The sequence below is a fragment of the Emiliania huxleyi genome, assembly GCF_000372725.1.
Source record: "Emiliania huxleyi CCMP1516 unplaced genomic scaffold EMIHUscaffold_75, whole genome shotgun sequence".
NCBI lineage: Eukaryota > Haptophyta > Isochrysidales > Noelaerhabdaceae > Emiliania > Emiliania huxleyi.
The window spans coordinates 227,332-253,521 of NW_005196379.1; the positions used below are offsets into that span (position 1 = coordinate 227,332).

At 65.9% G+C, this 26,190-nt stretch overlaps 9 protein-coding genes across 9 annotated transcripts; 4 read left to right on the plus strand and 5 right to left on the minus strand.

Moving 5' to 3' along the window:
* Nucleotides 1-542: 542 nt before the first annotated feature.
* EMIHUDRAFT_358994 (hypothetical protein) lies at nucleotides 543-1,105 on the minus strand (the record flags this gene model as incomplete). The annotated part of the gene is made up of 2 exons (XM_005760531.1): nucleotides 543-872; nucleotides 914-1,105. Coding segments are annotated over 2 exons (522 nt in total), but the record flags the coding sequence as incomplete, so codon positions are not given.
* A 473-nt stretch (nucleotides 1,106-1,578) lies between these two features.
* EMIHUDRAFT_217729 (hypothetical protein) lies at nucleotides 1,579-1,881 on the minus strand (the record flags this gene model as incomplete). Its single annotated transcript, XM_005760532.1, has 1 exon — nucleotides 1,579-1,881. One exon carries the CDS (start codon nucleotides 1,879-1,881, stop codon nucleotides 1,579-1,581), a length of 303 nt encoding a protein of 100 aa, XP_005760589.1.
* A 1,347-nt stretch (nucleotides 1,882-3,228) lies between these two features.
* Nucleotides 3,229-8,359, plus strand: EMIHUDRAFT_106192 (hypothetical protein; the record flags this gene model as incomplete). The annotated part of the gene is made up of 4 exons (XM_005760533.1): nucleotides 3,229-4,561; nucleotides 6,119-6,774; nucleotides 7,285-7,971; nucleotides 8,105-8,359. The coding sequence occupies 4 exons, from the start codon at nucleotides 3,229-3,231 to the stop codon at nucleotides 8,357-8,359; spliced, it is 2,931 nt and encodes a 976-aa protein (XP_005760590.1).
* Nucleotides 8,360-11,335: 2,976 nt separating this feature from the next.
* Nucleotides 11,336-11,776, minus strand: EMIHUDRAFT_217733 (hypothetical protein; the record flags this gene model as incomplete). Its single annotated transcript, XM_005760534.1, has 1 exon — nucleotides 11,336-11,776. The coding sequence occupies one exon, from the start codon at nucleotides 11,774-11,776 to the stop codon at nucleotides 11,336-11,338; it is 441 nt and encodes a 146-aa protein (XP_005760591.1).
* Nucleotides 11,777-12,968: 1,192 nt separating this feature from the next.
* Nucleotides 12,969-17,025, plus strand: EMIHUDRAFT_465637 (hypothetical protein; the record flags this gene model as incomplete). Its single annotated transcript, XM_005760535.1, has 4 exons — nucleotides 12,969-13,145; nucleotides 13,614-14,559; nucleotides 16,022-16,515; nucleotides 16,660-17,025. The coding sequence occupies 4 exons, from the start codon at nucleotides 12,969-12,971 to the stop codon at nucleotides 17,023-17,025; spliced, it is 1,983 nt and encodes a 660-aa protein (XP_005760592.1).
* A 1,549-nt stretch (nucleotides 17,026-18,574) lies between these two features.
* EMIHUDRAFT_438396 (hypothetical protein) lies at nucleotides 18,575-19,577 on the plus strand (the record flags this gene model as incomplete). Its single annotated transcript, XM_005760536.1, has 3 exons — nucleotides 18,575-19,207; nucleotides 19,273-19,332; nucleotides 19,408-19,577. Coding segments are annotated over exons 1-3 (840 nt in total), but the record flags the coding sequence as incomplete, so codon positions are not given.
* Nucleotides 19,578-20,243: 666 nt separating this feature from the next.
* EMIHUDRAFT_453180 (hypothetical protein) lies at nucleotides 20,244-21,346 on the minus strand (the record flags this gene model as incomplete). The annotated part of the gene is made up of 4 exons (XM_005760537.1): nucleotides 20,244-20,714; nucleotides 20,795-20,941; nucleotides 21,017-21,194; nucleotides 21,258-21,346. The coding sequence occupies 4 exons, from the start codon at nucleotides 21,344-21,346 to the stop codon at nucleotides 20,340-20,342; spliced, it is 789 nt and encodes a 262-aa protein (XP_005760594.1). The 3' UTR covers nucleotides 20,244-20,339.
* A 772-nt stretch (nucleotides 21,347-22,118) lies between these two features.
* EMIHUDRAFT_217738 (hypothetical protein) lies at nucleotides 22,119-23,680 on the minus strand (the record flags this gene model as incomplete). Its single annotated transcript, XM_005760538.1, has 5 exons — nucleotides 22,119-22,208; nucleotides 22,439-22,461; nucleotides 22,516-22,646; nucleotides 22,819-22,898; nucleotides 22,988-23,680. The coding sequence occupies 5 exons, from the start codon at nucleotides 23,678-23,680 to the stop codon at nucleotides 22,119-22,121; spliced, it is 1,017 nt and encodes a 338-aa protein (XP_005760595.1).
* A 577-nt stretch (nucleotides 23,681-24,257) lies between these two features.
* Nucleotides 24,258-25,064, plus strand: EMIHUDRAFT_217739 (hypothetical protein; the record flags this gene model as incomplete). The annotated part of the gene is made up of 1 exon (XM_005760539.1): nucleotides 24,258-25,064. The coding sequence occupies one exon, from the start codon at nucleotides 24,258-24,260 to the stop codon at nucleotides 25,062-25,064; it is 807 nt and encodes a 268-aa protein (XP_005760596.1).
* Nucleotides 25,065-26,190: the final 1,126 nt, after the last annotated feature.

A 26,190-nucleotide genomic window follows, 5' to 3' on the forward strand; every position in this document is an offset into this window, starting at 1 on the left:
CTGCGCGTCCTGGGGATGTACCTTTGTCGCGCGCCGGAGACGACTCGCCGCCGCTGAGATCGGAGATCAAGCTCTGACAGGTCGCACGTCGCTACTTTGACGCCGACGTGACTCACCCGTGCAGATCACATCAGGACACGGTCTCGACGCGCTCGGTACGACGCCTGCGACCCGTCTCGGGTCAGGTGGCACGACGCTCATCGCGCCTGCCAGCGATGCCGTGCAGGTTGCCACGACGAGGTCGAGCACGCTTCTATACGCTCGCCGAGCCTTCCTTTCCATCCCATTAGGCAGCCTGGGAACGGTGGCGGTCAGAGGCAAAGACTACGAGGGGTGGTGGAACCACATGTCACGGCCACCGCCGGCTCGACCCCACGATAGCCTCCGAAGGCTGACTTTGAGGCACCATCATCGGACGATGTCGACGAGTTGGGTCGCTCTCGCGGTAGCCAGATGACCTCCCATGTGCATTCCTCCTTTCGCAGGTAAGAAGCCGCCCCCGTGTACTGCTCGAGCTGCTGCGTCTCCCAGTGCACGAGCACTTCCAACCGCGCCCGCTCGAACACTCCCTGCGCGGCTCGCGGCACCAGCGACGTGCCAGCGCCGAGCGCGTTCAGCGATCTGCCAGCGTACTCCTTCGCACGTTGCCCGCGGCGCGCCGCCTCGCGCCCCTCACTGTCCGCGTCACGCAGCTGCTCCTTCTCGCCATCGCAGTTCCAGCACCTCGTCGCCCGTGCATCGTTCCGCGTCTCGCGCCGGCAGTAGATGCACTGCCAGTGAGTGAGGCGCCGATCCATCCGCCTCGTCTTGTTTGCTCGCGTCGGCCCGACGTCGCCTCTGCGCTCATCTTGTGTGAGCGCGCCTTTGCCGGCCTCCCGAACAACGCATGCAGGCAACGGTTGTGTCCCGACACCGAACTCCCATCGGCTGCAACGGCCCGGTGTACATCACCACGTCGCCGACCGGCGCGGACAGCGGCTGCAGTATTGCCACCGGCGTGATCGTTCCTCGCGAAGGTCGTCGACAGCCGAGGTCTCGCGAGCCACTCGTCGGTTCCCTGCGGGAACCGCTCCTCGATTCGTTGCGTCTCCGCTCGGTCGTCCATCGCCGCCAGCCACCCTCGGGTCGCGTTCGGTCGCCAGCTCTCCAGCTCGTCGTTTGGTCACCGAGGAGAGGGAACGAAAGCACACCTCAAACTGCAGGACGTGCATCCTGGACGCATCCCTCCTTGTCCCACTTATCGAATTTGTGCAGGCGAGAGTACTCGTCCGAATTCCGGCGTTTTTCATAATTCTCACCCTACTATACTACAAGTACCATCGGCTAGGGCCGCAGGAAGCGCGGGGGAGGGCGCTGGGAGCAACACGGAGCTCCGTTGGACGTTTTCAAGATTAGCGTGTCAGAGTGAAATGGAACTAGCCAGAGAGAGCGGCGAGAGAGAGAGATAGGTATGAGATTTAGAGTTGACCTGTTGTTGGCCTCATATCGATTTATGACACATGCATGCTACGACTGTACGACGACTGTACTTAGCCATGTATGGGGGCAGCGGTTACCGCCGCGAGCGCGCACGCCGAGCTAATGCCGCATGTGCTGCTGCTGGATTGGGAGAAGTGGCCTCGGGCGCTTGCCCTCGTTCTGCACGGGGTCGGCAGGCGCGTGCCTCTTGAAGCACTGCTGCGGGAGCGGAGCGCTCAAGTCCATCGGCATTCTCTGCTTCTCGGCGTCCGGGTCCAAAGCGGCGGGGTCGGGAGCGGGAGCAGGCGGCATATCACAATCAGCGCTCGGCCTGGCGATGACGTGGCCGTGCGATTCCCAGGCCTCGACGGCGGAGGCGAGCCACGACCGATCCTGAACGTGGTGGTAAAAGCCGTGTCGCATGGCGCCGGTCACCAGCTGCCGGTCCCTGGGTGGGCTGTCTCCTATAGCCGCAGTCACTCCCAGCTGCTCGGTGTGAATAGGAGGTACAGTGGGTTGCGGGCATTAAGAAAACAGGATTCCGCGGCACGCCGCCGTTTCTAAGCCTTTCCACAGCCCTCATCCACCCCACGCCGTGGTTTCTTAGCTCCGGCCGGGGCACTCAAGCCAGAGCGCCGGCCCGAAGGATTTTTAGGTAAGAGGTAAGCTGCGGTCCGCGAGGGCGATGCCAGAGTCTGCCGCCGAGTCGGCTCTCTGTCTGGATGACGGGAAGACGCACACACGCCTCCATTCACTCCATCCACTCAGAACACCGCAGACTTGGAAAGTGACAAGTGCGCGCGCCGCAGGCGAAGAGAAATTTTGAGCTGGGCCTCCCGTTCACACTCGTGTCTGGCCTTTTCTCGGGGCCGCGCCTGCGGCGCGCCGTGGTTTCTTAGATTTTTGCGGAAATCGCTTGGTAGGGTTTCTTAATGGTACGTTTTCTTAATGCCCGCAACCCACTTTTTCTTCTCAATAACAAGGCTGTGAAAGACTTTCCCTGGGTCTGTCTCTCACAAGCCCTCACTATCGTCGCATGCAAGGTTCTTGTTTCTTATCACCCTACTCTGATACGAGCGTCACATTGTAGTGAACAGGCCGAGTTCGCGGTTTGAGCGCCCAGCGCAGACCGACCGACTGCAGGGGGGGTCCGGTCGGCGGCCGCGGAGGACCGCAGACCGGAGGGGGGGTCCGGTCGGTCGGAGCGCAGACCGAGGGGGGGGTCGGTCGGGTTGGCTCGAGGGTCACACCGCACACGCTCGCCACAGCTGTGAATAAATTAGTATCTCGAAATACTAGAGACACCAAGCGACCTCTCCCCGTCTAATCACTCATCGTCGTCCGAGTTGCTGATCTCGAGACGCTCTACAGGATTGGGTCGGAACACGAGCTCGTCCATGTCCACGCTCCCGTCGTCGTCGTCCATGATTAGCTTCGCCGGCGACACACTGTACCCGTTGACGAGCCGCTTGAGCGCGGCCAGCACCTCCTTCTGCCGGCCGAGCGCGTCGGGCCGAAGCCCGTCAGGCACTCTCTCCCTAACCCTAGCCTTCTCCCGAACCCTAGTGTGTTTTGTTGCCTCCGTGCTTTCACACTCGTCTCGTCGTGTCCGTCCACTGTGATTGCGGCCGTCCACGACTACGTCGTCTCTAGAGAACGTATCAACCCCCTTCTGGTGCCGACCGCGCCCCCGCGGGGCACGGCCGGACGTGGCAGCGTCAACTGGTCACGACCAGCACTTTGGGGGAGTCCCTTCACGCTATCCCAGATATGGCCGGCGAATCGATGGCGGGGAGCCTCGGAGAGGTCCCCGCCAAAGATGTCGCAGTCATCGCAAAAGCCGCTTCTGAAGAAGCCACAAAGTGGCTCAAGCGCAACAACGTCGAGGCGGGCGCCGGCACGCTCGCCTATGCCGGCACCCTCCTCAAGATCAGCACCTCCAGCGACCAGAGGACGCGGACCGGCATCTTCATTCTCATCGCATCAGGGGGCACCGTTTATATCGAACCCCTCTCAAGCAAGGTCATCGCGAGCGACACCGACGCGCTGATCAAGCTGTACCAGCAGTCGGACGCCCCGGAGCGTCGCACGAGCATGTCCGAGTACGTTGAGCTCGCCTTCGCCGACAAGATCAAGTTGCCCCAGCAGTTTGGGGGCCCCGCTACCACCGTCACCCGCACCCTGGTGGACGACGCCGAGCTCAACCGGTTCATCTCCGTCTCACACGTGGACAAGCGCGCCCTCGCTGCGATCAACAACGCCGTCTACCAGGTCCTCCTCGACAAGATCGTCGTCGGCGAGCGGCCCCGCGAGGAGATCATGCGCATCGTCGACGGGCTTCCGGCCTGTCGAGGCCTGTCGAGGCCTGTCGAGGCCTGTCGAGGCCTGTCGAGGCCTGTCGAGGCCTGCCTGTCGAGGCCTGTCGAGGCCTGCCTGTCGAGGCCTGTCGAGGCCTGCCTGTCGAGGCCTGTCGAGGCCTGCCTGTCGAGGCCTGTCGAGGCCTGCCTGTCGAGGCCTGTCGAGGCCTGCCTGTCGAGGCCTGTCGAGGCCTGCCTGTCGAGGCCTGTCGAGGCCTGCCTGTCGAGGCCTGTCGAGGCCTGCCTGTCGAGGCCTGTCGAGGCCTGCCTGTCGAGGCCTGTCGAGGCCTGCCTGTCGAGGCCTGTCGAGGCCTGCCTGTCGAGGCCTGTCGAGGCCTGCCTGTCGAGGCCTGTCGAGGCCTGCCTGTCGAGGCCTGTCGAGGCCTGCCTGTCGAGGCCTGTCGAGGCCTGCCTGTCGAGGCCTGTCGAGGCCTGCCTGTCGAGGCCTGTCGAGGCCTGCCTGTCGAGGCCTGTCGAGGCCTGCCTGTCGAGGCCTGTCGAGGCCTGCCTGTCGAGGCCTGTCGAGGCCTGCCTGTCGAGGCCTGTCGAGGCCTGCCTGTCGAGGCCTGTCGAGGCCTGCCTGTCGAGGCCTGTCGAGGCCTGCCTGTCGAGGCCTGTCGAGGCCTGCCTGTCGAGGCCTGTCGAGGCCTGCCTGTCGAGGCCTGTCGAGGCCTGCCTGTCGAGGCCTGTCGAGGCCTGCCTGTCGAGGCCTGTCGAGGCCTGCCTGTCGAGGCCTGTCGAGGCCTGTCGAGGCCTGTCGAGGCCTGTCGAGGCCTGTCGAGGCCTGTCCGAGGCCTGTCGAGGCCTGTCCGAGGCCTGTCGAGGCCTGTCCGAGGCTGATACCTTGCTTGCCAGTGTCGAGGGGTGTCGAGGGGTGTCGAGGGGTGTCGAGGGGTGTCGAGGGTGTCGAGGGTGTCGAGGATGTCCAGAGGGTGTCGAGTGTGTTGTCAAGTGGCGTCTGAGGTGTCGAGGTGTCCAAGGTGGCAGGATGCAGTTGCAGCCCATCAACAAAACTTGGGCAGCAGTTGCAAAGCTGTTTCATCCCTTAGTTGCAGCCTCTCAGTTGCACCCTGTTGATGTAGCGCAACCTGAGCACAACCAGTATACTCTCTGTGTGCGCGCGCGCGCCTCGCCCGAGCGCAGCCACCTGCGGCCTGGCCAGAGCCTGTTCCTGGCTCGTGCCCAGCCTCTCCTTCCGCTGCCGCCGGCCTCGCAGTCCCGCCAGCCTCGACCGCCAGCCATCACGCTGCAGAGCCTGCGTAGACGCCACAGACGCCAATTCTGCAGCCCACAGCCCTGGCAACTGAGGGCGAGGGCCAGCAGTATACGACGACGACGACAACGACATCTCACACCCCGCGCTGGCCAGCGCCATCAGCCCCTCACGGCCCGGCCCAACATCCCTTCGCTAGCGCCATCGCCTCCAGCGCCTCCAATCAAGTCGCACCTCTCTTCTTCAGCGAATGCAGCGGCAGCACCACGTCAGAGGCCGGGCCGACTGGCGGCCCTGCATGCCCAGCCATGCCCCCCACTCCCCACCCGCTTGGATCGATCAGCTGACAGCTCCACCAGCTCCCACCACCGCGTGTCGTGTCATGAAGCATGATAGATAGACATAGAAAGCATGAACCATCGAAAGGTCTGGTCTCCAAAAAGAGCTCTCGGCCGTCTGCGCGCGCCCGTGCCCCGCCCCTTTTGCGCAGCAACACCTTAAACTTCATGGCCCTCCAAATTCGGGTCGGAGCGTAGCGGAGTGGGCCCCGAGTTTGAAAAAAAGCGACGGACGCTTGCGTCCTAGCCGACGGACGCTTGCGTCCTAGCCTCCAACAACGCCTCCCCGGCCGGCGCAGAGGGGCCCCCGGAGGGATGCTCAACCGCCCCACGCCGCGCCGCTTGCGGCGGTCATATTCCCAGCTCGCGGGAGCTTATTTTTCAATACTTGCCAAGCTGGAAGCAGCATAGCATTTTTTTCAAACCATTCGTCCTCCCCATTCCGCGGAACCGCTGCTCACGAACGAAGCTGCAGGCCGCGCCGGGGCAGAAGGAAGGAGAGGGAGGAGTTGTGTATACTGGCAGTGTTTTGACACATAATTTCCCCATTTTTTTTCAAAATGGGAAGCTGGAAGCAGGGGCACCAAGAGGCGCATCATATCTTCCCCACATCCCGCGGAACCGACAAGCTTCTCCGTCCACGCGCCTTTAGGGGCAACTCCTCGACCGACTCGTTGCTCGTTGCGGCTCTAGTGCTTCTTGCGGCCGACTCGTTATGGCCGCTCTCGCACTACGCCGCTCCGGCCTCTCAGGCGGGCTAGACCTGCTTAATATCCAGCCGGAGGAGCCGCCACCAACTGTCGCACCGGCCGACTCTTGGTCCACCACCACGCTCGAGACGCTCCCCGAGGACGCACTGGCCTCTGTGCTGGCTCAGTTGGGTTCGTCTGTGGACCAGCTCGTCGTCGCGTGCGTCTCCAGCTCCCTCTGCGACGCCGTTTCCCGCTCGTGGGCGCGCGACGCTCTCCTCCTCTCCTCGGACCCGCACCTCGCCACCGACCAGCTGCTGCTGCAGCTCACGCTCGGCCGGCTCGCGCGTGGGCTGGTGCGGGAGCTCGACATCGCGGGCTGCGATCTGCTGACCAAATCCGCCGTGACGAGGGCGGCCATGGCCCAGCGCACCATCCAGCGCCTCAACGGCACCAACGTCGGGGTCGGCTCGTGGACGCCCGAGCAGCTGCTTCGGGTCATCGCTGCCCTCGACGACCTGCGTGTGCTCACTGCGGACTGCCGCTCGCTCGGCGCGTCGTCGCCGCTGCTCCGCCTCCTCGCCCACCCCGCCGTGCGGCTGCGCAAGCTCGTTCTCCACAAGCCCGAGTCGGGTGCCGCGCTGGAGCCTGCAGCCGACGACCTCGTCTCGCTCACCGCGGCGCTCTGCACTCTGCCGCCGCCCACGCGGGCACTCTGCGTCCCGACCCTTCCCCGGATTGATCCGCGTTGCAGGCGCTCAAGCGGAAGCCTCCGGGCGGCGGCGACGCGCCCGTCGCCTCCCTCCGCGAGGCTTATATAATATATATAGCTCTGCCATTCGTGCGGCTGCTCGAAGGCCAGACCCTCCGCCAGCCCTCCGCCTGGCCCACAGGTGGACCTCGGCCAGTCGGGAGGCGGGCTGCGGGGCGCCTTCGAGTTTGTCGCCGCGCTGCTCGCGGGCGAAGAGTGCCGGGCGCGTGCCCCGCCCTCTCCAGCCCTGCTGCTCCACCCCTGACGCCCTCTCCAGCCCTGCTGCTCCACCCCTGACGCCCTCTCCAGCCCTGCTGCTCCACCCCTGACGCCCTCTCCAGCCCTGCTGCTCCACCCCTGACGAGCCCTAGCCCTAACCCTAACCCTAACCCTAACCCTAACCCTCAGCCCTGCTGCTCCGCCCCTGACGAGCCCCAGCCCCCGTCACCCACCCCCCTCTCCCACCCCGCTGCCCCAGGTGCAGAAGCTAGCGCTGTCGGGCGTCCGCAGCGCCTCGGTCGAGGCACTCGCCGCGCTGGGCGCCGCGCTCGACGGGAACCGCCACCTCGAGCAGCTCTCGCTCGGCTGCAACTTCATCTCGGCCGAGGGCTGCCGCGCGCTCGCCGCCGCCGTCGCGTCGCACCCCGCCCTCCGCTCCCTCTCGCTCGAGCACAACCCGATCCAAGACTCGGGCGCCGCCGCCCTCTCCGCCGCCCTGTGCGGGCGCGGCTCGCGCCTCACCTCCCTCTCGCTCCCCTTCACGGGAGCGAAGGACGGCGCTTGCCGCGCGCTCGCCGACGCGCTCGCGGCCGGCGCGCCCCTCGCCTCCCTCGACCTCGGCGGCAACCTGGTCACGGCGGGGGGAGCCGCCGCCCTCGCGGCCGCCCTCGCCGACCCGTCCGGCTGCGCGCTCCGCTCGCTCAACCTGGCGGCAAACTACCGCCTCGGGCCGGAGGGCGCCCTCTCCCTCGCCGCGGCGCTGCCGTCGAGCGGCTTGGCCGAGCTCCACCTGGCGGGCTGCGCGGTCGGCGCGGGGCCGGTCGGCAGGATCGCCGCGGCGGTGGCGCGCTCGTCGCTCCGCCTGCTCGACCTGTCGCACAACCAGATCGGCGACCGGGGCGCGTGGGATCTCGCCTGGGCCATCGCCGAGCCGCACGCGCAGCTGGTGCGGCCGACACCCGCGAGAGAGAGCCGCCCTCGCGCGGCCCCGCCGCCGACGCGTCCCCCTCACCCCTCCCGCCACCCCCTCCGCCCTCCCGCCTCCCCCTCACCCCTCCCGCCACCCCCCTCCGCACCAGACGACGCTCATCCTCAAGTCGGACGACATCGAGGACGACGGCGCCGCGGAGCTGCTCGCCGCGCTGGCGCACAACACCGTCCTCGAGGTGCTCGACCTCTCTGGCAACCGGATCGACCCAAGCGGCGAGCACGGCGCCTCGCAGGACCGGCGCGTGACGCTCGGCTTCCAGTCCCGCCCCTTCCTCCACACGCCGGCGGAGGCGGCGCCGAGCGGCGGAGAGGCGAGCGGCGGCGACGCGGCGAGCAGCGCCTAGGGATGCTGCGGCAGTCCAAGGGCCCGCTCTCAAGGGCCCGCTCTCAAGGGCCCGCTCTCAAGGGGCCTGTCGGGGGTCGGGAGGCGTGTGGCGGGGAGGGGGGAGGGGGGGGAGGGGTGGGATGCGACGTGGCCGGGGAGTGGACTCCTCGTGGTGCCGTCGGGGAAGGGAAGGGAAGGGGTGGGCGGGCGGGACCACGAAGCGGGGGCCTCAGGGGCGGGTGGTCGGGGGCGGGTGGACTGGTGGGGGGCGGGTGATGACCGCCAAGGCGGGGCGAGAGGAGAGACCGGTCCGAGCGTGGTGGCTTGGGCCTGTCCTCGGCGTAGGCGTCGCGTCGTGGCCTGTACAATTCTCTGCTCACGCGCGCAGCGTCCTAGGAGTCTGGCACCGCCTGTTGGTAGCCTTGCTCTCAGCTGCTGCTGTATTCGTTGCGTGTTGTGCCATGTGCCATATGCGGCGAGCGAGATAACATAATGCTTAATGGAACGTCGGTGGTGTGTGGACTGTGGTCGGTCCCGTCTCGAGAGCGCTTCCCGTGGTGTGCGTGGAGTTCTGCGGAGTATCGAGTATACGCGGTGAAATCTAAATAAATAAATAAAACGGACACCTCTCTAGGGCGGACCCGGCGTCGACGAGGGCACGAGGCGCGAGATTAAGCCCCGAGCAGCGGCGTGCGTTGCTTCCCCGGTGCCGCGAGTTCTTGGCGAGCCACCGTGCAGGGGTGGCTCAACCTGCGATGCGGCCTCTGGGCCGGCGCGGGGCCCCCGGCCCACACCGTGCGCCGCGCAGCAGTGCGGAAACGGGGCTCCGGCTCTATGAGTCTCTATGAGCACCAACTTCCCGAATGATTACGGTTGATTAGAGGGCAGATTTGGAGAGATCTCGAGGAGTACACACAGATAGACCCTCCAATCATGAGAAACCTCCAACCTGATCGGTCGTACTGACCGCCGACAGATCACTCCAGACAGCAGACAGGCCGACGTCTGCACGCGGCCGGCCGGGCGAGAGGCTTGACACGATCCGACCCTGCGACCCTGACGCTGCTGCTCTAGCTATCAGCCATGCACTGCTGACTGCTGCCACATGTGCGACCTGTGCTGGCCCACTTGGCGGCCTTCCCGGTCAGTGGTGAGGCGCAGTTCAGAGCTGTCGATGGCGCGATGCCGCACTGGTCCCACATTGGTGACACGATACCACCAAGTTTGCCGGTCCAAGAGAGAGGCACTGGTGCTGTCCTGAGAAGGTGCGTGGTCCCTTTTGACTGCCCATGCGCGCGAGGCTGTGTAGGCATAGCCTCGAGAGTGCCAGCAGCCAATCCGAGGTGACGCGCATTGCGTCAGAAGCGTGCACACGATGGAAGGACACCTTCCTACTGGCCGTACGATCAGGTCGTCACTGAATGCTTGATACTAAGGCCGCGAGCTATGCAGGTGATCAATTGTGCATCATGGCACGGTCAGCAGCGCCGACAGGCTGTCGCAAGGCGTGATAGCATGGCCGCAAGTACGCCGAATTCCCATGAAAACAAGTAAAAAATCTAAAAAAAGAAAAAAAGCGCGAAAAAATCGGCGCCTGCGGCGGGCTGGGGGACCCCATCTCCCCCCCGCATGGACACCCTCTGGGGCCCCCGCGCCGGCCCAGAGGATGCGGCTGGACTGGCCACGTCCAACGATCTCGCGTTACCGATGGCGCGCTGCACATTCGGGCTGCCCCTGCGCGCTGCGGTTCCGCCGGCGCCGGCCCCGCCGCCGGCCGTGCATGTGATCGGATGACGGGCCTGTGCGGCGTCGGATGACGGGCCCGCGACCTCCGGCGCAGGCCAGGCGCCCGACGAGCCGGAGAGGGATGTGGGAGGTTCGGCGCCTCCCCGAGCCCGTGCTCGATGGCGCGCTGGCGCGCGCCTACCGCCTTCTCCGCATATTTTTTCCAACCACGCGCTCCACGGGGTAGCGGCATCTGGGAAGAGTGCACAGGCTGCTTCTCGCGTGATGCAAGAGAAGCGGGAAAACAGGTTCTCGAAACCTCGCCCAACCTCGCCCAACCTCGCCCAACCTCGCCCGATCTCGCCCGATCTCGCCCGATCTCGCCCGATCTCGCCCGATCTCGCCCGATCTCACGACGCAGGATTTCTGGGGAGTGCGTGCGTGTGAGGTAAATAAATAAATAAAACGGACACCTCTACTAGGAGATGGGTAAAAAGGAACAGGTCCCCGCCCTGCGGTCTTTGTGCAGGGTTCTTTGTGGGTGTGGTCTCGGCGACTAGCCGGGGTCGTCCTCCCGATGGGGGACTAGCACTAGCCGTCTTCCACATGGTCCCTCGGGTCCCTGCTGCTCCTAATCTCTTCGTACATCCTCCTGCTGATCTCCGCAACGTCCTGCTCCCTCCCTCGTCTCGCCCTGCGCGACTGCTCCGCCTCACCGTCGTCTGCCCTGCGTCGTCTGGTGACGGGTCCTCCATAGTCGGTTGAGGTCGCCGCCCGTGATCCCTGGTGTGGACGGTTTTTTTTTGGATTCTCCCGCCTTCCTACTTCTCTCTTGGGTTTTTTTCGCGGTATCCGCGGCGGGATATGGCGGGATATGGCGGGATACCGGGAGATACGGGCAGATACGGGGAGATACGGGGAGATGCGATGAGATGCAAGGAGATACGGGGAGATACGGTCAGATATTGCAGAGATACATCAAGATACCGCAAAAAAAATCCGCACTAGGGCTGGTGAGTGGTGTGTGTGTGTGTGTGTGTGCGCGTATGTGTATGTGTGTGTGTGTTGTGTGTGTGTGTGTGTGTGTGTGAGTCCTGAGGAGCCGTGCAGTGCCTAGTCCCTTAGATATATGTCTGTGTACAGTGGTGCACGCCCTCCGACGTCCGAGCGGGGCGGGGTCTGCCCGTCGGGTTGTTGCCCAAAAGCCAAATCCCACCCAGGCGGGGTTGCGGTCTGTGATGTCTCTATTTATTTATTTCCCAAGGCACATTTAAGAGGTCTTACTTCTCTCGATGTCCCTCAGGACTCGCCGTGCACCGACAACAGCGTTGTCGTCGTCGTTCAGGGCGATCGCGCGCTCGCAGTGCCCGCGCGCCCTCGAGAGTGCGCTCGGCGGCATCCCACCGCCGCGGCTCGCAGCGGAAAGCTCGAGGAGTGCTAGGTTCAGATGCGCCGTGCCCATCTCGCGCGCATCGAGAGCCTCAGAGAAGAGCTGCTTCGCACGGCTAACGTCGCCCCTCTTCGCGTGGATGGTTCCCATGTTGACGAGCACCTCGGCGAACGATTCGGGTGGAACCTGCGTGCCGAACGAGCGCGCCGCCTGAAGGAAGAGCTCGTACCGCTCCAGCGCCGCGTCGGCATCGCCAGCGCGTTGGAGCACGAGCGCGGCCTCAAAGGTGGATCGGAGGCTGCTGCCCGGCACACTGAGCATCGGTGCTGGTGCTCTCGAGGCCGGCGGTGGGAGTCTCAGCGATACTGCGAGGACGGGCCAGAGGACAGGCAGGAGCCACCTTTGCATTCGCGCCGAGAGCATGCGTATGCGTGTGCGTGTGGGGATAAGGCCGACGGGTCCGTTTGAAGTAGAGCCGAGGTGCGGCTGCCCAAGACCTCAAGACCTACAGCGAGCACGAAGAGCCGACTTTTTTCTTTTCGGTGAGCCTGGAAGAAAGAAATCGGTGAGCGCCAGAGTTTTCCAGCCCCTGTGTAGTTGTGCACACATACACATACTATACATATATGAAGCTCGCCGTTTGAGAGACGCATAAGAGCCATAAGTGTACCGCGCCAGCTCCGCTGCGGACGTTGTGATCGTGTCCGCAACCTCGGCGGTGAGTTGAGGCGGCGTGTGTACGCAAGGGCATACAGTGTCAGCACGGTGACATTCGGCAGGTCGGCAAACCTCTGAGACATCTCCTCCGCCACCGAATCATTGTACGCCAAGTAGAGGAACTGCTGGGAGGGGTTCCTCCGAGCCCGCAACTCCAGCATGGTGCTTTTGCCGGCACCCGCCACGGCTCTCACCAACATGGCCTCGCCGGGACCGACAGGCGTCACGAGAACGTCTCCGAGCTCTTCGGTGATAACGACGCGCGATCGGGGCGCCGCGCCGGCGGCGGGGAGGGGGGTGGGGGCGGCGAGGGCCATCTGAGCGCCCCGGGGCGCCCCGTAGGCGCGGGGGGGGGCCGCGGCAGCGGCCTCGGCCGAATTGGTCGAATTGGCGTAGCCTCGTCCACAAAACGGACCCTAAGTGGGCTTGCTTGCTCCCTTAGCCAGGGAGCAAAAATGCAAGAACGTTTTTCTTTTTTTGAGAGCGCCCTCGTTGTTAATAAGAACACAGACGGATGGACATTTGCTGAAGCCACACGACATGCCCACCATGTTTTGACCGCGCAAGATAAAGGGTGGCTAAGGGCTCTGCCCGCAAGGCGCCCGCGTCGCAGACGCGGTACTCAGCTTCGTAACCCGTGAAAACAAAAGCAGGACCGTGGCTCCCAAATACGACAACGTCGGGGCAAGTTTGGTAAACGCCATAACATGGGCGATCCAGCGCTTCCTTCGATTGGACGGACGAAATGATCGGGGAAAAGCGCATCGCGCCATCGCGACATCTCTGGGGTCACCATATGCCGGACCGGCATAAGACATACCGGCTTACGCTCACGCCTGCGACCGAGGCGGCGCTGCTGCGGCTGAAGGAGTGCGGAGAGAACAAGCAGCTGCTGTCCCGTTGCGCGCTGTGGTGCAGCAGCGGCGCCCTTGAGGCGATCATCGTGCTCCAGAAGAAGCGCTATCCGTACCAGGTGGGCCAAGCTGGTGAGTGGGGTGAATGCATCTTGCCGGGGCCGTGGCAGGCGATCGAGTTCGACGACGCTCAGTGGCGAGCAGTTGCCATGATGCAGGGCGCATGGGTCCGTGACTGGACGCAACGGGGCAGGCGCACTGACCTCACCGCACAGGCCGAGCCGCTTCTCCCACCACTTCCCCCGCTTCAACCGCCGGATCAGCAGCAGCCGGGTGATACGGTTCCTCTACCCGACCCAGCCGCGCTGCATCCCACACCGCAGCCGCCCCCGATGCCATGGGTGCCACGAGAAAGTTTTACGTGCGCCGGGCTCACCGACAAACCGCCAAGATTCTGGAGATCACTGGCCGATGCTATCCGCCCGCGCTGACGACACAGCCACGATTCAATGAGAGTGCCGAGGCACAGGCAGAACGGCTACAGCTGCCTCTCCTAGACCCACGACAACCACAAGTGGTCAGCGCAGCCGCCGGTCAAACGCGTGTGCTATCAATCAATGCGGCCGTGCGAATGGAAGCAGACGTGGTACACTGATGCATTCCAGTGGGTTGAGTACAAAACTGAGCTGGTGCGCTTCTTACATGCACTGCGTTGCATTGTCGATGGTACCACCGAGTACCTGGACGTCGAGTTTGCGCCTGAGATGTGGCGCTTGAGGGGCGGCGGCGTCAACTGCTACCCGTGCAAAAACGCGCGGGCGCGAGAGGAGTTTGACGAAGACCCGTGTGAGCTATGCGGTGCCGGGATGGAGGAGCCGTGCCAAGAGCACTGTGTCATTCCAAGGGCCGCACGCAACTGGTGGACTGCGTACGAGGCAGAGCTGAGCGGACAATGGCCGGCGTGGTGGAGCTCAGGCGGACTATCGGATTATTGGATTCCCCGCCGCGGCTGGTGCGTTGCACAGCGTACTCTACTGCGTGTGAAGCTGCTGCTGGCTCGCATGGTGCTCAACCGTGGTGACTCGCTGGCCATGCGATGCCTCATCCTCGCTGGCACGCCCCCTACTCCCAAGTTTGCGGACCAGCACAAACCGCCACTCCACCAACGACTGCTGCACTTCCGCGGTGTGATCCACTTCAGCAATTACGATGGTGCAGCAAAGATGCTGGAGAGCATGCAGACGTCGACGTTGTATCCTGAACGTCGCAATATGGACATCAGCGAGATTGCAGCCAAGTACGGGATAGCCTATGGCCCGCAGCCATTGCACTACATCATTGAGTCGAGCACGTTCAGCCGCAACTTGCTCGGTCACTCGCTCTCGCCATGCGACTTTAGCTACGATCCGATTGTGGGTGGCGAATTTACTGATCACCTCTGCCGACGCCAGGATGGCATGTTTGATCCGGGCGAAGTGGGTGACCACTCGCTGGCGCGTGGCGGGCACGGCTCTCTCTGGCGACACAAGTGGGGTGAGCCGCCGCCTGCGTGGCCCGAGACAGACACTAACCTACCTGCACCGTATCGTCCCACAGCAGAGAAGGTTGCGCGCGATGCTGCCCACGCTCTCGAGCCAAATCTGCCCAAACCCGGAATTTGGGTCGAGGCAGATGCCGATGCTATTGAGCGTGCGCTTGTCAAGCGCCGAGCCACCGCGCAACGACCGCGCTTCTGCCACTGCTACTTCCGCGCGAGTTGCGATGGCTCGTGTGAGCCTAAGGATCCGTGTGAGGAGGATCGCAGGCTTGCAGAACTGAAAGCGTCGCACGACTGGCTCGCTGGGCTGGACGGTCCGGTACGTCTTCATGTCCGCTACTGCCACAGCACCAACCGCGTAGTTGGCTACGAAGGGTTTCAACACCGGAAGTTTAACTGGGACCTCGAGCCCGCGCAGACATTCCTAGGCAAGTGGGAATATGGCGACTACTTTGTGATGGACCATCATGCTGCAGAAGACATTTATCATCTCAGAGAGAACCTCGACTTTTTTCAGACGCCTTTGGATGCTGCACTGCGGGTAGTCGAGATGCGGGGCGACTACCAGCTTCCGACCGGATGGCGGTGGGACAGTGAGTGCGGTCCTGTGCCTCCACCATCGCCGCTGCCAACGCCACCGCCCCTGCCGCCACCGCCGCGTGTTGTCGCCGGCTACACACAGCTACCAGATGTGCACGCTAGCAACCCGACTGGCTCCTTTTCCATCTTCAGGCGCCCAGACGAGGGCACTGCCCTTTTGGGGCTTTTGGGGGTTAGAGATCATGTGCCCATAGCTGCCCTACTGCCCCGAGTCAACCGCTTTGAAGAGCTCCTGTCTTGGGCTGAGGAGCGCGCCGCTGCCAACGGCATCACTCTGCCCTACCAGCAGCCCGGGTTCAAGCCTGAATCAGTGATGCCGCCGGTTCGCACCCCGGCCGCCGCCGCTAGCTCGGCCGCCGCCGCTAGCTCCAGCTCAGATGATCCTCTAGATCTCCCCCCTCTAACCGCTGATGGGCCGGTGTCGATGCAGCTTGCTGAGCCTGAAGGCGAGGAGGAGCTTAGCTTTATGGACTCGGTGTTCTGTGACCCCCCGCCTCGTGGAGGACGGTGACTGACTTCTAGCTGTGTGTATCGCGCGCCTTGCGGGGCAGTCGCGGTGTGTGCGTTAATACCGCGCAAAAGGGCTCTACCCGCGCAGATGCAGTTACTCTGCCGCGGTTCCCCCTTTTGCGCAGCAACACCTTAAACTTTTCAGGCCCTCCAAATTCGGGTCGGAGCGTAGCGGAGTGGGCCCCGAGTTTGAAAAGGGCGACGGACGCTTGCGTCCTAGCCTCCAACAACGCCTCCCCGGCGCAGAGGGGCCCCCGGAGGGATGCACAACCGACCCACGCCACGCCGCTTGCGGCGGTCCTCTTCCCAGCTCCGCTGAGGGCCCGTGCGTTATTCTTTTGTGTTCAGGTTTGGCTGGTGCGCCAGAAGTTATCCAGCCCCTTGGCGCGTCCTTCTCCTCAATCGAGTGGCGGTTCACGAGCCTCTACCCGAAGCGTGTGTATATGAAGCTCGCCGTTCTCGTCGTCGTCGCCGTGCATCCTCCCGCACACCGTTTGCCGCAGCGGGCGGCAATCGCGATGGGGCTGAAGGGGCCGCCGCCGATTCCATCGAAGCACTTTGTGTCACTGACGTCGCCAGGCAACCTCACCGAGGCGCTCGCGGGCGCGGCCAGCGATGTGGTGACCGTCGTCAAGTACCAGGCGCCTTGGTGCCGCACATGCCGCGCGATGGCGCCGCTCCTCGACCGGCAGGCGAAGAAGCACCAGGAGCTTCGCTACTTTTCGCTTGAGTGCCGCCGCGACGGCAAGGCGGCGGGCGAGCGGATGCACAAGTTCTTCGTCGAGCGCGGCGCGAAGGGTCTCCCATTCGTGGAGGTCTACCGCGGCGACACGCTCCTCGAGGTGACATATAACAGACACACAGAAAGCGTGGAGGGATGGGAGAGCGGCACAGGCCGCCACCGACAGAGAGAGGGGTTCTGAGGGAAGGAGTGTGTGGTGCTAGCCGTCTCTCACGCTCGCCCTCCTCGGGTCTCTGCTCCTTAGGCGACCACGGTGGCGCCCACCGGCGTCGAGGCCTTCTCGCACGCCATCGGCAGGGCGATCGAGGCGGCGCAGCGGGCGCGGGCGCAGCTGGAGCTGGCCAGCGGCGGCGCCGCCAACAGGCTCCGCGCAGAGGCGGACCGCGTCCGCGCGCTGCTCGGCGTCGGCCCGGCCGACTCGGTGGAATCCGTGCCGCTGCCGCCCACCGCAGCGCCGCGCCTCGACCGGCAGGGGCGGCGACGAGGCGGGCTCGGGCGGCAGGCGGTCGCGGCTCGCCACAAGGCGGCCGCGCCCGTGCTGCGGCAGCAGCGGCGGGGCGCTCCGCTGCGGGGCGCGACCGGGCCACGTGGGAAGAGAGGGTACTCGTAGTTTTGAAACATGAGCTCTCCAGACTCCAGAGTCCAGTTCCTCTTGCTATCTTGAGATATTTTTGAAAAAGGACCATCAAAAGAAATATCATGCGACTGCGGACGTGGGCGGTCTCCAGACTCCACGGACCACGTGCACGACGCAGACACGCAGTGGTTTGGGCTCTCTCTTCCAGTAAAAGGGAAGGTGCCACCGTTTCTTTCTTGCACGACGACATCTCAGTCGTTCTTCACACGGCCATCGCAGAGCATGTGAAGAGAGAGCGGAGAGAGAGATTTTCAATACCAAACGACAAAACTCTAACACTCACTTACACACATCGTTTGGGGCCCGCCACCAGTTTCCTCATCTCGTCGTAGGAGGTGCCCTCAAAATTGGAAGCCTTCAAAGCTCCGGCCGCCGTACCTTTTGGGTTGCGTAGGTCGTCGTATGACAGTGGGCAGGTGGCGGGGTCATCCCCCTGGTAGTACGAGCGCAGCCAGACGTACATTTTGCAGCGCAGAGAGAACTGGGTGTTGGCATCCGCGGAAAAATTAGCGGCAGAGCGCGACTCCGCGTCCCACCCCTTCATCGGCCGGTACGCCGTCTCCACCCCCCCGTCGTTCTTGATCACGACCTTGTCCTCAAAGTGGCCAAGAATCTGGGCGGCCACGGGCGGGTCGCTCGCCTTTCGGCCGATCTTCGGGATGAACGGCTTCGGCGGCATGGGAAGCGACATCGGGTCGGGCTCAGAAGGGCCGGCGCCGCGCCCGCCCCGAGTCACCATCTCGACGCAAGGGGGCAGAGTCTGCGGGTCATTTGGAAGCGCAACCACTGACACGAGCTTGTACCCCCGCGTGGCCATCTGCGACGCCATCTCCTTGGTGTGCACCGCGTAGACAACGTCATTCGGGCCCTGAAAAAATTTCATGCGGTCCCATGGCGGCCGTTCTTGAATGATCGGGCGCTTGTTGGCGCCGCCGCCCGTGTCCACCTCGATCATCAGACCGGCGCCCTCCATATGCTGACTCCACGCAATTCGCGCGTTCTCAGCCTTGAAGTCCGCGATACGTTCGGGAATGAAAGTCGCAGTGATCACGCTGAACCGCTGCAGCAGTGGCCCGATGCCCGCATCCTCGCCGAGCGGCGCCATGCTCTCAGGCACCTCACTCTGAATCTGAGCGTCGCGAGCAAACCTCGCGTCGGTCGGCGTGGCTGGCTCCTCCTCCATCGATATGCGCCGACCGCGATGATGCCGTTTCCTCACTGGTGGTGACTGAGACGAGGGCGGGCTCCCGCCCTCGCCTCCCGGTCGCTGACGGCGGACCGGGCCCCCCCCACCAAAGCCTGATTGCAGCAACTGAGCTGCATTGACCGCCTCGGGTGAGGGGAGCAGCCCCGCGCCGCGTCCCCGGCCGCCGGTGGCCCTCCTCACCCTCCTTTCTCCCCGCATTGCCCTCGTAGCACCGTACGCCAGACGGGCGGACCGTACTTCCCCAGCCGGTGGTTCTGGCACGGGCCTGTTGGTTGTAGCACTAAGTATTAGTAAACCCCGGAAAAAGTTGGAACCCTGGGCGGCAAGCGAAGGCGGCCATGATGAAACAGCGCTACAAGGACCCATCTGCACCATCGACTGCCACTCCCGAGATCGCAGAGGCTTGCGGCAGCCGGCGCGTCCGCTACCGCGTCACCGCGCACCAGCCGCCCGCGGCCGAGAGCATCGCCGGCTCGACGGCTGCGTCCGTGTTTGAGGCGGCACGGGCGGCGCTGCTGCCGGAGGGCTACCCCGGCTCGGTGCGGCCCGAGTACATTCGCTTCCAGGTGTACGACACGATTCAGGCCGCCTGCTCGTACCTGCGTGCCATCCTCTCAACCGGCGCAATCCTCAAGGCTTCGGGCGTCGGAGAGGCGGCGGCTTCGCCGATGGCGGCGGCGGTCGCATGGGTCCTCCGCGACGGCTTCGGCATGTGTGGATCGCTCCTCTTCGCCTCGCTCGTCGGCGTCGGCTTCGACGAGAACGTCAAGGAGTGGAGGCTGTTTGCTGACCTCATCAACGACGTCGGCCTCACTCTCAACATGCTCGCACCGATGGCGGGCGAGCGCTTCTTCCTCGTCGCCGCCCTCGGCTCCACCTGCACCTCGATCTGCGGCATGGTGGCCGGCGCCACGCGCGCCTCCATCACCGCCCACTTCGCGCTCAGTGGCAGCCAGAAAGCGCCGCTGCGAGGGAGCGCCGTTCACACCTTGAGGGTGCGCCGGTGTGAATAGGGAACCTGGCGGACGTGTCCGCCAAGGAGGGCGCGCAGGAGACGGCCGTGACGCTCGTCGGTCCCCTCGCCCTCGCCCCCTCCCCTCCTCCCCTCCTCCTCTCCCAGCCCTCCCTCCCTCCTCCCTCCCACACAGGCCTCCTGGTTGGCTCCTACCTCTTCGCGCCTCTGGTCGGCGAGTCTGCTCCGGCGGTGTGGACCGCATTCGCACTCCTCACCGCTCTGCACGTCTACGCCAACTGGCAGGGCGTCGGATGCCTCGCCCTCCTCTGGCTCAACCGCCACAGAGCCGTCCTCGCGTCGCGCGACTGGGCCGCCTCCGCCGCACCGCCCTCCGACGCACCGCCCGAGGCGCTCTCTCCCGCCGCCCTCTCGCGGCTCGAGCGGCCGTGGGGGCCCTTCCTCTCCAGCCTGCAGGGACCGCGGCTCGGCGCGCGGCTCCCTCACCTCTGCGCGAGCGCGGAGGACGTCTGCGCACTGCGCGACGCCTTTGCGGGCGAGAGGCGTCCCGGCGAGGGACATGTCCAGGACATGTCCAGGACACGTCCACTGCGCGTGTGCCGTAGGAGAGCGGTACTGGCTGAGGCTCGACCCGGCCGGCCGCGCCCACGTGATGCTCTCCGCCGCAGCCGACGGCGAGGACGCCCTGCGTGCGCTCCTCCACTCCGCCCTCTGCGCCGGAGCGTCGGGCGGCGCGGCCGGGTCGGGCGGCGCCGTCCCGCTCCTCGCCGCCGAGAGGCGTGCGATCGAGCAGTCGAGGGCGCGGGCGGAGGCAGCGTGGCCGAAGTTTTCGAGCGCGCTCTTGGAGGCAGGGTGGGAGGCGGCGGCGCTGCGCAACCCGCCGCTTGGCTGGCGATTCACGTGTGAGTGAGAGCGAGAAGACTGCAACCCCGCCAGCGCGCTCCAGGCCATACGTTCGCCGTGAAACGCGAGGGGCGCGATTTGTGTGTTGCGCTGTGCGCGCGTCAAATTCATTCTTCGTATATTCTATAGCGAATAGAAAGCACCACCTTCCTCGCTATATCCTATACACACATGCTAACATGAGCGTGATCACAGTCCACGGCGCTACTCTCCGCGATTTTTACCAGCGAGTGTCTGCTCAAGAAAGGAGTAAGCGAGCGTCGACATGAAGGCGCGCTGCTTGTTGTTTGCCGCGCCGCCATGCCCTCCCTCGATGTTCTCATAGTAAAAGGTGGACGGCCCCTTGCCCAAGTCGAGCAGCTTGGACACAAGCTTGCGCGCGTGGCCGGGGTGCACGCGGTCGTCGCGCGTCGACGTGGTGACGAGGATGGGCGGGTAGGCGGTGGCCTCGTCCAGGTTGTGGTACGGCGAGTAGCGCTGCAGGAAGGACCAGTCGTCCGTGTCTGGGTCGCCGTACTCGCCCATCCAGCTCGCCCCTGCGAGGAGCTTGTGGAAGCGGCGCATGTCGAGCAGCGGCACCTGCAGCGAGGCTCAGGCGAGGCTCAGGCGAGGTGCGGCGGAGGCGCAGGCACGGCGAGCTGCATCTCGAGCGGCGGCACCTGGCACACGATGGCGCCGAAGAGCGTGCTCCCCGCCGTCGGCCGCGCGAGCATGTTGCCCGTGAGCAGTCCGCCGTTGGAGCCGCCCTGGCAGCCGAGCTTCGCTGGCGAGGTGACACCGCGCGAGATCAGGTCGCGTGCGACCGCCTGTTCACAGCTGCGGGCGTGAAGAGGCGCGGCTCGCAACCCGCGAGGTCGCGAGGTCGGGTCGCGCGAAGCCGCCTCGAAGTCCTCGTACGCCTTGCTGCGCTTCTCCTTGAGCGCGGCCTGGTGCCAGCGAGGGCCGTACTCGCCTCCGCCGCGGATGTTCGCCTGCACGTACGCATGTCCCTTCTCGAGCCACGCCGCGCCGATGCCGGCCGAGTACGAGGGCGTCAGGCTGATCTCGAAGCCGCCGTACCTGTCCAGCAGCAGGGCGCGTGGAGCCCGAGCGGCAAGAGGCGGCCCTCTAGGCCGCCGACACCCGTAGAGCAGCGTCGGCGTCGAGCCGTCGAGCGGCAGCCCCTCCTTGCTGACGAGGAAGTACGGCACCTGCTCGCCGCCACGCTCCATACCTCCCCATATCTCGCCACATCTCCCCATATCTGGCATCCGCTCGCCGCCCGGCGGGGGTAAAGAGGCGCCGCACGCAGCTGCTCGCCCCTCCCCACTACCCCTCTCCCCTCTCCAGCCGCCGGCGGCGGAGGGGCGCGCGCCGCCGTGCCGTCGGCCGACGCGGCGGTGAACTGCTGCGTCGTCACGCCTCCCGCGTCGTAAAAGGCAGGGAGCGCCTTGAGCGCCTCTGCTGCGTCGGGCGAGCTGGCGGCGGCGAGAGCGAGGGTCGTCGGCTGCGTGTACCTGTCGACAGCCCGTGGACTACTGAGACTCGTCGGAGTGCCGAGCGGGCGGTGGGGCAGCGGCTGGGATATCGCCGAGGCATCGCCGAGATCTCGCCGAGATATTGCTGAGATCTCGCCGAGATCTCGCCGAGGGGTGGGGCAGCGTGCGCCCGTCCGAGGTGCGCCAGAGGTCGTCGGACGTCTCTGCGTCCACCGCAGAGAAGCTCGGCGAGAGGCCGGCCTGCGGAAGAAGGAGGGGGGCGTGGAGGCGGCTGGGCGGAGGAGGGGGGGCGCAGATGAGAGGAGAGGCGGGCGTAGCGGCGGAAGGACAAGGAGTGTGGGGCAGGAGAGGAGGAGGAGGAGGCGGGGGTGCGCTCCTCCCCTTTGAGACACCGCTCGAGCGAGAAGGCGCCGTCGGCGTACCTCGAGGAGCGGGACTCGGTGAGCACAAGAGAGGAGAGACGGTGCGTGGAGATCATGCACTCAGTACAATCCACCAGTCGTAATTAGGGCATGAGGGACCTCCAGAATCGGCACTCGGTCACGACGTTGTCGAGGCAGGAGAGGACGAGGTAGTTCTTCGTCTCGGTCGACGCCTGTGGCCGGCGGCATCACGGACGCGTCGCGGACGTGTCCGAGGCCTCGGAGAGGCTCCCTCCCTTCCCTCCTCGGCGCGCGCCTCCAGCGAGCACGTCTCGGTGGGGGTGAAGAGCGGCGTGAGCAGCGCCGAGCGCGCGGCGTCGTCACCCGCCCCCATGAAGCCATCCGCCGGAGCGGCGAGCAGCGCGCCCGCGGGGTGGCCGAGCCACGCGGAGCGGAGCGTCACGAGGAGCTGGTCGGCGAACGTGCCTGCGGCCAGCCTCCGAGAAGGGCGTCGGAAGGGGCGCACGGGAGAGAGGACACGAGCAGGGCCGTCGGCGGCGGCGCCGACGTTTGCGTCTGCGGGGATCGGGATGGGCGCCCAAGCCGCCTCGCCGACCTTGAGCTCGTACGAGGAGGTGTAGAAGGTGAGCGAGCGGTACCGCAGCTCGTACCTAGTCACCATCGCAACCATACTCATCAGCACACAAGTGGGCGAGCGGGAGGATCTCGCACCTCCGCGGTCGAGGTACTACATCTCGGCTGCATCTCGGCTGCATCTCGGCTGCATCTCGGCTGCATCTCGGCTGCATCTCGAGCTCGCACCTCCGCCCGCGGTCGAGGTACGCGAATCCTCCGACCGACACGTCCGACTGCTCGCCCTCGTACACCTTTGTTGCCTCGGCGAGCGGCGTGCCCCGCCTCCACTCCCACACGCTGCGCGGGTAGCCGCTGTCCGTCATCTCCCCCTCGCCTGCCCACACACACCCGCGCGTGAGGGGCAGCCCCTGCGGACAGCCGCAAGCCCGCCCTCCCGCGCGTCGCCGAAGACTCCGCCGACGAGCAGCGTGTCGCGGTCCTTGTACGAGAGCTGGCTCTTCGCCTCGGGCAGCTCGAAGCCGCCGTCTGACACGGCCACAAACTCCTTCGCGTCGAGGTCGAACTCTCTCGACACCTTCGCGTCCGCTCCGCCGCGCGAGAGAGAGACCATCACCCGGTCCTTGCGCACGCCGGGCCCCTCGTCTAGCAGCGTCGAGCCGCCCCACACCCACGAGACGCCTACAGGGAGAGTCGGAGACGCCTCGGGAGCGGCGCCAGCGGGTGCGCCGACCCACACACACGCAGCGGTGCCGCTCTCCGCGCTCAGCGCATCGAGGTCGAGGACGAGCTCCCACTCCGGCTCCGCCTTGCGGTACTCGTCGAGCGTACACCGCCGCCAGATGCCCTGCACGTGCGTCTCGTCCTGCCAAAAGTTGTAGTAGAGCCCGTTGAGCACGCGGCCGATGTATGGGATCTTCTCGTCGCTCTCCATGATCTCGAGCAGCCGGCCGTACAGCGGCTTGTCGGACGGCTCTCCGATCCGCGCGACCGCATCGGCGTTTTGCTCCTTGACCCAGCCAATCTGCTTGTCGCCCTCCACCTCCTCGAGCCACTCGCGCGGGTCGGTGAGGTCTTCGAGCGTCGGGAGAGCCGCATCCGCCATGCTCATCGATGGCGCGGCGGTGGCGAGCGGCCGAGCAGACCCGCGAAGGCGCAGGCCGGCCGACGGAGCGAAGAGGCGCAGACCGGCCGACGGAGCGAAGAGGCGCAGACCGGCCGACGGAGCGAAGAGGCGCAGACCGGCCGACGGAGCGAGCAGGATCGCGGCGGAGCACAGCCGCAGCCTCGTCAACATGTGACTCGATCAGCCGCGTTCGCGGGTTCTTTTCCGGCGTTTTCTCTTTTTCCGGAAGAAGAGACTGCACAGTGGCGAGTCTTCGTTCACGGGTGGGTCATCTGCTACTGGCGAGGTACTCCCATGGCTGTCGGGGTTTTTGTCTGGCCGAGTCAACCCGAGAGGGGCGAGCCTCGGCGAGACTGCGTCAGCTGTTCCCACAGCAGGCTGGAAGTACCTCGCATGAATCTGTAGGATCTAAATCTGGCCCGTTATATGAACGTTAGGCGCTGTCTGTGTACCCTCTCAGCCTGACAAGAGAACAAACCGCTGCTCTCCTTTCCGCGCCCGGGGGGCGCCGGGCGACGGGCCCGGCCGCCAGAGGAGTCGTGGGGCGGGGCGGGGCGGCGTGATGTCGCAGTCGGGCAAGCCCGGCTGCTCGTCGGACGAGCCGCTCGGACGCTTCAACGAGCTGGTCAAGCTCATCCACAGGGTCCAGCGCGAGCGCGGCGCAACCACCGCTTGGCTCGCGTCGCGAGGCCTGGGGTCGGTGATGCCCGGCTCCTGCGGCGCGGGGTCCCTCGTCGTCGACCTGCGGCGCAGGACCGACTCGGTCGCGCTCATAGCCGCGACACGGCTCGGCGCCGACACAGGGGGCATGCTGCGGAAGCTCCGCGACCAGGCCGACAGCTCGTGCGGCGCGAGCCCGCGGGCGACGGCGCAGGCGCCCGCCCTCACGCCTCCCGAGCTCGCGCGCACCTTCTATTCCGTCCACAACGGCTACTCGCGGCTGATTGCCTCGCTGCTGACCCGCGCTCTCGGCGACGTCGAGCGGTCCGTGCTTCCGGACATCGCGATGCTCAAGGAGCAGTACGGGCAGCAGCGCGCCTTCATCTCGGGGGTCGCCTTCCTCCCCGACGAGTCCCTCGCCGCCATGCCCGCGCGCGCCATCGGCATGCTCCTCAAGACGGTCGAGCGGCAGAATGAGCTGCGCGGCTCGCTGCGGCACAAGGTGGCGAGCATGGCGCCCGAGGTGAGGCGGGCGGTGGACGAGGCGCTGGTGCTGCCGGACGAGATCAGCCGGATCGTCTCGGCGATGGAGGACGAGCAGTTCGACCTCCTCATGCTGCGAGACCTCATCCAGTCCTGCGGCCGCGACGCTGCGCTCTGCGGCGATGTCGGCACCAACGCCTGCATCCAGGGGGTAAGCCAGGTGTGACCAGGCGAACATGACCCGGCCGCGGGGAAAGCGCCCCTTAGGAAGCTTCCAGGACCCCCCCCGATGAAGATATCCCCTGGGCGCCTCGATCCCCCCCCCCCCCCCCCCCGGCACCCGCCCCCAACACCCCCCAACACCCCCCCTCACACCCCCCCTCACACCCCCTCACCCCCCCCTCACCCCCCCCTCACCCCCCCGCTCTCAAGGCCATCGAGGAGGTACTAGTGACGGAGGTAGTCGAGCGGCGTGCCACCACCGCGCGCAGAAAGCAGCGGCTCCTCGCCTCCTTCGCCGCCGCCGCCGCCGTCGGCACGCTCGCCCGCCCGCCCCCCCCCCCTTCCCCCTCCTCGCACCTCACCTCCCTCTCTCTTCGCCGGCAGGAGCCCTCGCCTCCACCCTGCCGCTGCTCTCGCCGCACCTCGCCAGCAGCAGCAGCACTCCTCTCGCCGACGAGCCCGCCGACGGCGGCGGCGGCGAGGGCGGCGAGGGCGGCGAGGGCGGCGAGGGCGGCGAGGGCAGGCTCGTATCGCTCCTCTCGCTGGCGGGCGCGCGGCTGCTTCCGTTTCGCGTCTCCATCCTGCAGGCGTGCGCGCTGCTGTGCACGCTCCTCTCGCTCGCCGCGCTCGCCTCGGCGACGGGCGTGCTGCGGGGCAGGCGGCGGCGCGCGAGCGCGCCGCCGGAGCAGCGGACGGGCGACGCCAAGACGGCGCCAGCGGGCTCGTCATCTCCCGCGAGCTCGGAGAAGGGGATGTGCGCCGCGCTTCCGGCCTCGATCTGCCTCTCTTCCTCCTCGTCGGCGGTCGGCTCGGCCAGCAACTCGCGAAAGTCCTTCTCGATGGAGGCGCTGCCCGCACGGCACCGCCCGGTCGCGTCCCCGCCGGCCGCCGCTCCGCTGAGGCCCGCCTCCTTCTCGACGATCGGAGAGCTGCGCGCCGCCGCCGCCGTGGTGCGGCGGCCGCCGAGCAGGGAGGGGGCGGGAGGGGACGGCTCGCTCTCCCCCGCGAGGCCGCTTTCCCGCGAGGGTCAGCGAGTCGACTCGCTCGGCGTCGCGTGGCCGGCCGCCTCGTCGCAATCGCAGGCGGACCTGCTCTTCCGCATGTCCGGCCTCGGCCAGGTGCAGGAGTTT